Source organism: Megalops cyprinoides, chromosome 1 (assembly GCF_013368585.1).
Source record: "Megalops cyprinoides isolate fMegCyp1 chromosome 1, fMegCyp1.pri, whole genome shotgun sequence".
NCBI lineage: Eukaryota > Metazoa > Chordata > Actinopteri > Elopiformes > Megalopidae > Megalops > Megalops cyprinoides.
The window spans coordinates 65,126,273-65,138,963 of NC_050583.1; the positions used below are offsets into that span (position 1 = coordinate 65,126,273).

Sequence of the window (12,691 nt, forward strand, 5' to 3'; positions counted from 1 at the left end):
ACGGGTTCGGAGACAGAGCCCGAGCTTCGAAAGTCTGCCATTTAGTGTCAGTGTTGCTGGTCATCCACCCTTTTTAGATCCCAGAGCCTGGAAGCTCACACACACACAGTCTGATGTGAAGTGCCTTGATGAGGGATGAATAATTGTTCTTGGCATGACGCTGGCACTGCCTTTTACTGAGCTAAAATAAGTAAAGGAAAAAAGAAAAAACCTTATGGCCAGAATTATGAAATTACTTTAACGCAGCAACGGCAGCACACTTAATAGGAGGAAACCCATTTTGACAATTTCGCCTCAAACAGTGCAGCTGAAGGAACTGAATTACACGACGGGAGATGGGGGGGCGGGATAAAGGCTAAATCAAACAGGCTAATTATATTTGGAGCACAAGAGAGGAATGAGGCAGAGGAGAAACAGAGTAGCTAGTTAATGTAGGTCATATCCTGTCTGATTCTTAACTCCTTCTCCCTTTCTCGCTCTCCTTCTCTCTCTCTCCCTCCCTCCCTCTCTCTGGGTTTGTATTGTCTTTGTTGAGTGCAGTGAGTGCATTGGTGACTATCTGCTGCTCTGTGCTGGCCAGCAGCTGCAGGTTACATCACAGACCACAGGCAAAGCCTCAGGGGGTGGGACCCTGTGTATTCACAGATACACACAGGCGTAATCTCAACAATGCGTGTGAAAAGATAAATAAATCATCTATTGCATTACACAATACACTGATGGGGAGGCACGAATCTTTGCTTCCCAAATCAATGGCATGACTTGGTAAGTGAACCGAGAGCGCAGCTACTGTAACTGTAACTGGAATGTGATGAACGCGAGATGAGATTAGCGGTGTGACCGGGACGGCTGTGTCCTTTGACACGGCAAATCGATGATTAGTCTATCCAGGTCAGCAAGCACAGCCTACGACGGAGATGCCCAGTGGTGACATCGGCAGCGATGGGCGCCGATTGGTGGAAGCGGGGCTTGGCTCGCTGTCAAGTTAGCCGGAGTTAAGCAAAGCCTACGTCAGAGAGCCATCCCCTACAGCACGGGCTCATGGGCCAACCACTACTGCCATGTGCAGAGTGAGAGTCAATGGCCCTGATCCAGTGTCCTGGTCACATGTGAATTCTCACTCTGCTGCATCTTGGCGTGTTTTATTGATGGCGTGTCGGCGTGTCGACCCACTACCCTTTCCGCTGGCATATTGGTTACTGGTTTATGTATTTTTTTTTTTTTAAATCCAAGTCATTTCTTGGAAAGTCATAAAATGTTTATACTGGAGGAATGACAGTAATTATAAAGAGTGGGTTTGATTTTTACCACATGACAGCCACTATGCAGCAAACTGCGTATTTTATACTGTTGCTATTTTCAACTGGGGAAGCAGAGACCGACGAGGAATTCTGATCTAGGAGGTCTGAGGAGCAGCGGCGGGGTTCACGGTGAAATGCCTGACTCATGCCGTTTCTCGAATGGCATGACACCGTGTCAACACGTCACTGAGAAAAGGCCCGCTGTGGCCTGGCGTGCAGATCTGTCTCACTGCCAGGCCAGGAGCGATGAGACTCTGCATGCCCGGCTCAGCCATAAAATCAACTCGCATCTTCAGTGCCATGTGCATTATCTGACTGTGGAGCTGCTGCAAAATGAGACTCGCCTCAAACTTCATCAGATGCCAACAGGGCACATTTTCAGGAAGTTAAACTCCTGCTAAGGACTGCTGAGGTCTCCTGTTACTGTGTTAAAAAGAATAAATTACGTAGTTATGACTTGCTTTACAGAATTTTATTGATTGTACAATAAACCATGATCATGACTTAAAACCTTTTTCCTCAGTTATGTTAAGAAATACAGTGTCTGCAACCACGCAATATTCTCTACCTCCTTTTCCTGTACTCTCACATACAATTTATACAGAATTTTCTTACATTTAGATACCCAGTTATGAACAATACAGAAACTCCCAATGATTCCCTGGGGAGGGCGCCGTTTCCCAACTATCTCATGCTAGCAGTTCCTTTCTACTTTGGCTAAGTGGACTTGAATCCCCTAAATCAATGTGTGGCAGTGCTGATTCAGATATGTTCTAACCAATTTTTGTGTATATTTTTGCGGGGGACACACAGTGATTTAACTGAAGAGCACAAACATTATCTCTCGGAACTGTAGCAAGATAGGATCTGTTGGTGATCATTTTGCTGCAGTTTTTGGAACTATGGCTGAAGCGCATACAGTCACAAGCAGGCTCTGTGTTGCTGATGGCCTCTGGAGCGCTTTATAGATTAAATGATTTACACAGCACCTCCGTCCTTCCCTGGGACAATCCTGAGCACCAGCAGTCAGTGGGCGCTGTGTGGGCACTGGCGGTACTCACTGCCTCAGGAGCTGCCGCCCTTGTTTCCAGGTCAGCTGGCTGTTCTGCGGCCCCGGGACCTCATTCTCATTCTCATTCCCCTCGTCTGAAAGACAAAAAGGAGACGGTCATTGCCTTTACCCCATGCTGCGGCTCACACCAGACACAACAACAATCGCCCTTACGCAGCAAAGTCAAGGACCGGTCACTGTGAAAATAGTAACAAACGCTCAACTATGGCCAGATTTAGAAAGGGATTGTGAGGGTCAGAGGTCAGAATTATTGCAATGTGAAACCTTACTGTAAGATACTTACTGTAATGCACATTACGGATTATATAAAAAAAAAAATCAAATGTACGTCACCTGCTGTCACTAAGTGACACAATATGCTGACACATACCCATTTAAAAAGCCCATAAAAGGAGGTGTATCAAAGGTGGCTTGAGCTACCTGCTCAAGCAGCACTTAATTGAATTCTATTCTAGAACAGTCTTCAAATAAACCAAGGCACAGAAAAACTCTGTAGGCCCTGGAGTGATGAATTCTCTGTAAAAAAATACTGTAATTGCTACATACATTTGCCAGGATAAAATTAAACCTTGTCATTAACATTGTGACCAAATATTTAAGCAGTCAAACACTGTATTGTGCTATGCACTTAAATCTCAGAACTGAAATGTACGCAGACTGTAGTTCAAAACAGCGAGTTACACTATGATACAAAAAATGACCCCAGAAACCTTGTAGGTCATTAGTAATAACTGACTCGTGCCTAAGGAAGTCTATCAATGAATTGATTTTCATTAACAGGGAATGTACAGGAATTTATATACACATATTAATCTTACAAATGGCTGGCTAAGTCTCTTATGGCAATGCTTCATTCATCCATTTTCACATGTACACAATACATTCATATTTGATGAATGCGAAGAGGGATTGGATTCTGAAAACATTTTGTTGTGCCTCCCAAGTCCATGACGTACAGTAGTATCTGACAACAAAAGACACCCACACAGAAAAGCCTGCGCTCCGAACAGAAAATACTGTACCCATCCTAAACACGTGATTAGGAAATGATGATGATGATGATGATGATCACTTGCCAAAGCCATGCCCACAAAATCCAGAGGGTTAAATCCAGGACTCTGGGCAGCCGTGGAGATATCAGGAGCGGTGGATCTAGGTCATAGCTAAATCAGAGCACAGGCAGGTGCAGTGGCAGTCTCAGACACAGCGCACACACACACACACACTCTTCATCAACACTACAAGAGTGCTCACGCTTTCCTGTGAATAGGGATAACAAAGCTGCTCGCATCACGGGTAATTTCAATATGGAGATGAATGGAGGAGTGTCCTGGAAAAACACGATAACCGACACGAGCGTTTACTTTGGGAAAACGCAGTCTGAAAGACTCCTACTGAATCCCATTAAGAGGAGTTATCAATTTTTAGTCTTCGACAAATGGGGGCCAGTAACGGAATGCGACAAAATGTAGCAGTTAAAAAAAAACAAAAAAGAAAACAAGAGAAACCGTGGACCTTAGGAATGAGTAGGCTTTGGATGTAAGCTTTGAATGTCGGGTTTGTCCAGGTAAAATGGAACGGTCAGACAAAGCTGTTGCAAAATACCAACAGCACTGCTACAACGTTTTCCTACAACCTCAGGAAAGTGCATGGATGGTGTGAGCCTGGAGAAGGATCCCTTCCAAAGAAACATACTGATAACATTCTCTCACAGGTACTGTCCTGTGTGCGCTGTGTGTGGCATGTCCCAACAGCACGTCTGAAAAGCGAGAGTTAAAGGCCAGACCGCCACCTCCAGGCACTGACACGCATGCAGGGCAACAACGTCGCATTGTGCTTTGGCAAAACACCCTCTCAAAATATTAGGGAACTGGGCACGAGAGCTAGCCCTGCCACCTGTTTACGCGCTGGAGCAAGTTTGCACCGTGGTTTCTGCTAAGCGGAGAGCAGGGTAATTGGACTCCTGCAGACGGAACAGCTCTGAATTTGACAGTTTACATCATGCAGGTATTTGAATTCTACAGGGCCTTCAAAACAAGTGGCGTTCTTCTTCCACCCGAGCCGTACAGAAAGGTACACACCGCCGAACGCGAGTTCAAAATGTGAAATGTAGGTGAAGAATCGAAGCGGAACTTACCAGAGTCGTAGCTTGGGGGCTTCATGTCTCCCTGGTTAAGCTCTGTTCCATATTTTAATTTATGGTATTTCGCTCTGGAAAAAAATGAAAAAGGAAATGGTTTAATGACATGATCTCCACCGTTTTTTTACACCTTGTCTGCATCTTAGAGATCACGGTCACACTGCTGGCTGCATTTAGAAGCCTCACAATGTCAAGGAAGGCAGCAAGTAACTACAAATAGCAGTTTAAATCAGGACTACTATTTTTATTTTAACAGATGTGTGCACTGACAAAAGCCAACTAACTTCAGCATTATTAAGTATTGTGTAATCATGTCTGGGTCTTGGGTCAAGCTTTAATAACAGTATACTCACTGTAGTCCTTTCAAACCCAAAAATTCCCAACCTCAGATTCACAGATATAAACTGGCTGACTATTGCCAACTTTCAGTAAGAAATTACCTAAATCTAATGCATTAGCTTCTCATTTTGACACCACACATCCCACAGACATTTGGCACATGTTTCACAGATATCATACATGTTTGCATGATTCCATGTCACACTGGAAAAAAAAAAAAAACCTACAGCCTTCACCACCCATAGGTTCATTCTTGGCTAACAGTTTGGGAACATCCCACATCCTGCTGGGTTGCTATTCCTTTAAAAGGTGTTAAAAAAATCTGACAAGTTGCTAGGCAACCGAAGACATCATTAGACGTGCTGGAGGTTAAGCAATGTCGTTTCTCAATCCATCCCTGCCACTGTGCCAACACTAAACACTTTTACTTATTTATTTGTTTTTTTTTTTTATGCCAACTTAACATTCCACACACACCAGTTGATGAGCTTTGAAAGAAATGGAGGGAAGCACTGATGTCCAAGTCTTGATGTAAACATATCTGTCACGCTAGCTCGCTCTTCCTGTCTTACTGTTAAAAGAAAACCAGCCTAATCTCGATGCGTTTTAGTCTCATGATGCCAACAAAATATCACCTATAGGACCCCAGACAATCCCTACTACTTCCTCCCTGCTACCCCCCTCCCCCAAACACACAGACACACACAGACACACACAGACACACACAGACACACACAGACACACAGACACACAGACACACACAGACACACACAGACACACACAGACACACACAGACACACACACACACACACACACACACACACACACACACACACACACACACACACACACACACACACACACACACACTTATTTCTTGAAATCTGAGTGTGGGACAAGTAAAACGGATTACATCACATTACGCATTCATTAACTGACTAAATTCTTAGCACAGCAAACAACACTACAGCGAGCACAGCTGAATTGCAATTCCCACAGATCTGTATGAAAATGACGGGGCCACTGGGGTGAGGGTGACACGTATGTTTTTTATGCCTTGTAAAAAACAAGGGGCCCCAGGACAACCCTATCAATATCAAAACAAAGGACATATTAGATATTAATATTCCTCAAACCTCTTAAAGCTCCAGAATCGCTCACGCCCTCTCCTCCTTCAAGCTTTGTGTACACAAACTCTTGATTTCACAGTATGTTCAAAGTTAACAAAGGTTCATTGGGATATCCGCCGTCTGACACAGCAGACCCAGTCGAGAGGCAGCCTATGCCATCAAACAGTTAACTCCACAGCAACAGAGAAGGCTGTGCCCATTTCACAGGCAATCTGCGCGTCGTGCATTAGATCGCTCTGTGTGCTTAATGGCATTTTACCCGAGGCACAGTCTATGTCCCTCCGTCACCACGACTGACCACGGATAGCTTTAACCACAGGACGCCGAGGGCATTCCCTTAGAACGCTGACGATTCCTGCTCCATCTTCCTGCCCTCTCTCTCCTCCCCACTCTGTAACCCCCATCTATGCATCCCCCTTTCTCTGTCCCCTCCACCTCCATCATTCTCTCTCTCTCTCAGTCCGCCCCTCTCTCTTTCCTCCGTCTGTCCATCTCTCTTTCTGTCCTACCCTGTCTCGCCTCTCTCCTTCCCTCCCTCCCCCTTCTTAGGAGGTGAACACGGAGTCACAGCCTTCTCTTGTAATGAGCACTCACATGGGCCTCAGACACTGTGTTTCAGGCCTCTGCTTCAGAGTCTCATATGCATCTACTATGGGTAGCAAAATGGCAGCTGTTTTTTTTTTGTTTTTGTTTTTAAGTACAAAAAACAAATTGCTTGCTGCTCTCCTGACGCAGGCCTTCACCAAGTCAAAGCCCATTGCAATTAATGAGGATGCTGGGGGAAAGCGTTAGTCACCCAGTGCTCGTCAGCTCCACTTCCTCTGACGGGTTCGTGAAAACGACAGCAGAGGGAAGTGTGGCGAGTGGAAACACTCTTTCACACAGTGTCCTGTCTGGTGCGTCAGGAGTTCTCCACGTGGCCAGCCACACGCGACGCTCACAAGGAGAGGGCAGGGGTTAAGGGGTAGGGCTCGGGAACCCGGAGCTGCCACATGGACGGGACAACCCCCTAAAGACAATCCCCTATTTCGTGGACCCCTTTTGCCGCTCTGTGGGTATTCTGGTGGCGGACTTGCGTGGTCCGGGGCAAGGGCGTGTGAGGGCGCTGAAACACAACAATGGCAAGAGGCCAGCATGAACGCAGCATGATCCCAGTGGTTTTCTTCCTGCTCTTTTCCCTTTGGGGCCCATATTGCTTATTTTGAACGATACTGAAAGTAAACAGCAGGTACAAACACATTTATTATGGTCGAAATACACCAGGATTTAGTTCTGTTTGTACTCTCCCCACACCCTGACCGTCTCTTCCACGGAACCAAAGGCCAGCGTTTGTTCTCTCTATTTGAAGGTTCTTTCAAGCCACCCATTCCCCAAATCTTCCGCTTCAAAACGACCAGAGTCTTGAGAGAATCTAAATAAAACACATATTTGGTAAATGGAGCCGGAGAGGGGAAGTTGATGTCTAAGGGCCACTTCTGGGTCCGAGAGCTGCAACAACTCTGGACCGGCCAAGCGCACATTCTTGTACGATGACGTCCCAAGACGCAGCGGTCACCCCTTCATCCGCTCCAGTATCTCCTCGCTGCGACCCCTCCGGTTTCCGCCAGTGCTGCGCGTCAACAGCATGACGCAGCCCCACAGGAGGGCCTGGGTCACCTTTTCCAAAAGCTGAAGTCAGGCAAAAAGGAAGCAAGCAAGAGCAGCTTGTAAACACAAATTCATTAAGTGCGAAATAAAGGAGCGCAAAATAGGCACCGCTCTCGACTGGCATTCGCACAAGCGGTGCATTTCTGTTTCATGTGAGAGCATAATGGCTACACCGACGGAGCGCTTCTCCGCATTGGGAAAGGCAGCGCTGCCTCATATCTGAGTAACTCCTGGCCCTGTGGCCGTGAGCGAACTGCACGTCCAGGGGGAGTGGATGACATCACCACCGTCCAATCTCTCGCCCACAGCAGCCAGGCGAAGCCACGGGGAGACGCTTGACATGAACAGTTCACGCGGGGGCGTAAAGTGCAGCCCTGGGAGGGAGGTGAAGCAGAGGCACTACGCACTGAACATCAAAAGAAAGGGATCTCATTATTTCGAGGAAAACGGAGCACAGATTTGGGAGTACCAAAAGCAGCAGGCGAGAGTACACTGACTTAGCCCAGCCTCTCACATACCGATGGCGTGCAGATGTTCCTCTCTTCACAGGAGGGGAAAATGGGTTTCTGTCTATGGTTTTTCCTTATTGACTTTCCCCAGACGTGACATTCAGTATGCTAAATCTCCACATGGCCTGTGCCCAATAACCGCACTGACTAATGAGGTGAAGTTAGTGCTTGTGCAACAACAAAGTCACTGAGGCATATCACTGTTTATTTGAGAAAGATTGATTAATTAATCTGATCAACACTCCAAAATCTGTACGCTTAACTTTTGAATAAACATAAATAAAGCTATAAGTTTCTTCAGCATAAATAATTTGGGAACTTTCCTAGAAATCAGACAGTGACCTTGCTGCTGAGAGGCTCTGAATGAACCAGAGGACGGTTTCTGCCCACCTACTGTGATTAAAGTGCAGAGTCATCAAGATCACTTTACAAGCACAACAGAGACGGGAGCCAACGCCATCCTGTTAAACTCACACACTTCAGCCTCAAGGAGTCTGACTGCTGCCCACGGAAAATAAAGAGGTGATTATGATTCCACTCATTTACAGCACCTATCACACACACACTGGAACTTAAACACACACACACACACACACACAGACACAGACACACACACACACACACACAGACACAGACACAGACACACACACACACACACACACACACAGAGTAGTGTGGTGTAGCAGACTTTTCAGGGTTCCAAGTTTGAAAGACAATAAGTAAATAATTGTGTGCTGAACTCGAAGAGAGTGACTCAGTGAGTGGGAGAGGAAGTGGATCAATGCAATGAAAGGAGTGATGAGAACAGGTCGTTCTTCTATTCTCAAATACAAAGACACTCGCTCATGAGGCACTCGCTCGTGTCGAAAAACCTGGTGGATTTAACTTCACAATTTCTGCCATTAATTCAACCTTAGAGACTTTGAAGACACTTTCTCGAACGTCACAGCCAAATCCAGATAGAATGAGTCAGACTGCTGGATTTCAGTTCATGTAACTAGGTCAGAAATACTGTATTAGAGCAAAGTGAAAACGGGTAGATGTGGCCTACCGATAAATAACTCAGTGCACTCACTGCAGTAAAGGGGGAAAAATTCACTAAGAACTTGCATGGTGGGATGAGACACTTTACAGTACAACATTTCCCATGATGCTCCTTATAAAGAGAGACTATCGGGGGGGGGGGGCTTTGTTCATCTCCCAAGTTTTCAAGTCCCCAGCTTGCGCCAAAGCCCTCCGCAACCTATAACTGCGGACTTCATCTCCAATCAGGCACTGTGGTGTCACGTGACCTCGCACGTGTGAGAGGGAAGGGAGACCAGAGAAAGGGGTGCTGACCTCTCCTGCTTCAGTGCGTACTCCAGCATCTTGATCCTCCTCACCAGGTCCTTCTTCAGGTTCTCCTGGCCTCTCCGCTCCCCCTGCAGGAAGGCGATCTGCGCCTGTTGGGGACATGAAGAAAGCCCGGTTGCACATTTCTGGCACACACAGGAAATCACTGACAGCAAACGGCACTCCCGCAGAGAATGCTGCCCGTACTGTCGGTGAAAACAAACACCACTTTTCTTTCACCAAAACCTCTGTGTTGAACACCAAACAGGGAACGGAGCTGTCGTTAGGTCTTTGATATATAGCTCTAGACGCGTTGTGTAATGTACATTATTGACTACTTCCACCTATTGTGTTTATCCCAGGTATTGTTACTGTATGTTTTGACCAAAGAAGAGCGCCAATGTTTGAACCAGTCAAATCCTGCACCTTCCATGTCTTCTTAGATTGTTAACTGAATATTTGTGAAGGCTACAAATCATTTTAAAAGAAATACAAAAAACCTGTCTCTTCACTGTCAAAAGCTCCAGATAGGAGAAGGAGGACTCTCTCAAAACCAAGCAGCGGTAGTGCTTCAATTCTCATACAGCGTTCCCTCTCATTTCACATTTCAGCACAATCCTCTCCAAACATCCACTTCATCCGCCATGTTCACTGCGTTTCAATGGGGATGATGGGATTGCCGCAGCACCACCTGTGCTGCACTCACTCGGAGATCAGACAGGGACCACTGCTCAGGGCCAGCGGGAGCCTCTGGGTGCTTGCCTGTAAGCGCTGATCCTGGACCAGTTTTTCTGTTTAGGTTATAATGGTTTAGGTAAGAACTGCAGTTGTTGAATCTGGTCCTAGATCAACACATACGGACAAATTCTGCCTTGAGGCCTCTGCCTCTGCCTCTCCTCCTCTGCAGGCCCTGCCCCCCTCCCTGGGATCCCAGAAACCACCCTGCACTCTCTGCAGACTCTCTGTCACAGTGGTGACAGACCACAGCTCCCAATCCACACCTCTGGCCACAGGGCCTCTCTAGCAACCTCTCTGCAGTATGACAGATTTATCACGGTGTGGGATGTGGACCGTAACCTAAGCACTTCAGCACTGACGTCCCAAAAACACAACGCAGCCAAAATTGGTCTGTGCAACACGACAAGGGCTACTTCGGCCAACAAGGCATGTTCGAATTCTGCTAAATTACCGCAGTGCCGCGTGAACCACGAAAAAGATGACTGAAGAAAGGGAAAAAGAAACAGGTGAAAAGAAGCACAGATTTCATTAACAGTGACCTGGAAAAGGAGTTCACCTACTCTGTGCATTTGTATGTGTATTCTTTACCATCTCTCCTCAGGGACAGACAAACGCTTGTAGCACAGAAAAAAAACATGGAAAAGAAAGTGAGCATTGGGGTTATTTCTTTGGTGCGACAGTGGTGTAAGAACAAACCGGGGGGGGGGGGAGGGTGGAAACAAAGGATAAAAACAAATCAATCCCAGAACCCTGCTCTTTACCTTGCAAATTCTGGCCTTCTTTCTGCCTCATTTGGACTTTAAGTGAATCTTAAAGCGTGTTCAAATTCCTATAAACCAGCAAAGCATCCACTGTGCACTGTACAACAAAGAATCAGGTAGTACAAGATTCCAAGGGCAGCTTGGAAGGCCCCCCCCAACACACAAACAAACACACACACACACACACACACACACACACACACTATTTGGACACTCCGCTGTGATGCAGCCGTGATGAGTCAGAGTTATGTCACCCATTCCCACATTCAGACAGCTTTCCTGGACCAGGAACGTTAGACCGCAGGGTGTCCAAACAACCCTGGCACGCTCTGGAGCAGAACCTCGTGTCAGAGTCTAAACAGAGCAACACAGACGACCTCCGCAGCCAGCGGGCTGTGAAGTTATAAATACCCACAAGCCTGTTGCTTCTCATCTCCCCGTTCGCTACCCTTTGCGGTTACGCTTATATTGTCTTAACATGGTGCAATCATTGTTCTGTTCTCTCTAAACTGAAACAGCCCCTCATTAAAGTACTTCACAGCTGCTGCATCATGTTCACATATCGCGCTGTGTTTACCTTGCTGTTTTTATATATAGCGCCATTCCACAAAATGTGGCTTCCCATTTCAGAGATGATGTACATGTTACGGCAAACCACGACGATGTAAATTAAAATCCCAAGAAAACAGGAAACACAAGAGCGGGCGTGCCTAGAGCAGAGTGTGTCAGAGCTGCAGCGCCCCAGCCTCTCTGCTGGAACAAAGCCTATCAGCCCAGAACCAGAGGGGCTGATGGGAAACAGAATGGAGGACCTGCGATTGCTGAAACACGTTCTCTAAATAAATTCCCTCTCTCCGTTTCTCATGATCAACGCACACAAATCACTTTAGAGCCCAGACTCATAAATTTGCTGCAAGATTTGGACTCCTTCCCCATTGCAAATAAACTCAGGGCTCTGTTGTTCTGGGCTGTGGAATGATGGTGGAGATTGAGGTTGTGTTGGTTCTTGTGCAGAGAGACCCGTTTTGCTGATATCCAGTTGAATCAGGGAGCAAGGTGGGGATCACAGTCTCTCTCAAAGGATCATGAAGGATTTCATGAGAAGAGATACATACCTGGGTAATCTCTACCCCACCTGGAAAAAACATTCTGTTCTGAAATTAACTCTGTGAAGGGATGTTGTAGAAGAATTTCTGATTTTGCTCCAATATACCATGTTTAATTCAAGCCTTTTCTGTCTCAAATCGAGGCTGATGGACCATCAGTGATGTAATGCTTGGCAGCTTCTGACTGACTGAGTGAATAATTGCCCCAGACAGCACTGGGACAGCAAACAATGACATTAATCCGATTACTAAAAAGGGGGCACAAAAGCATCTTGCACAATTGCATATTTTCTTCTAGGAAATTAAGGGGAAAAAAAAAAAACAATAGAAAGTTGAGAGCTTTTGCACTAGAAAGCCATGCTGTCATCTGATGAGCCACGGCTGATTAGAGCTAATGAGCAGCTCCCACCGCCCACCCTCCAAGCCGGTCCGTGCTATCCCACAATCCCCTCTCCCAACCCACACATGCCGCTCAGGGGGGCTCTGACTGCTACATTTGCAACAGCAAGAACACGCTGAAGCACCTGCCAATAAGATCCATCTACGCCCCCTCACCTTTCAGGACCAATGGAAAGAGAGCAAGCCTTCCTGTTTTCCCTCACCCCTCAAAAAAAAG

The 12,691-nt window shown here is 46.5% G+C and overlaps 1 protein-coding gene across 2 annotated transcripts in view; it reads right to left on the reverse strand.

Moving 5' to 3' along the window:
* strn (striatin, calmodulin binding protein) overlaps positions 1 to 12,691 on the reverse strand; it is a 65,927-nt gene that overhangs the window by 21,813 nt on the left and 31,423 nt on the right. For both annotated transcript variants that reach the window (XM_036522489.1, XM_036522478.1), the window contains exons 2-4: positions 9,477 to 9,580; positions 4,511 to 4,584; positions 2,363 to 2,447 (exon numbers count right to left, since the gene is read on the reverse strand). In XM_036522489.1, the coding sequence (XP_036378382.1) occupies positions 2,363 to 2,447; positions 4,511 to 4,584; positions 9,477 to 9,580 (263 nt within the window). The remainder of the gene's footprint in view (positions 1 to 2,362; positions 2,448 to 4,510; positions 4,585 to 9,476; positions 9,581 to 12,691) is intronic.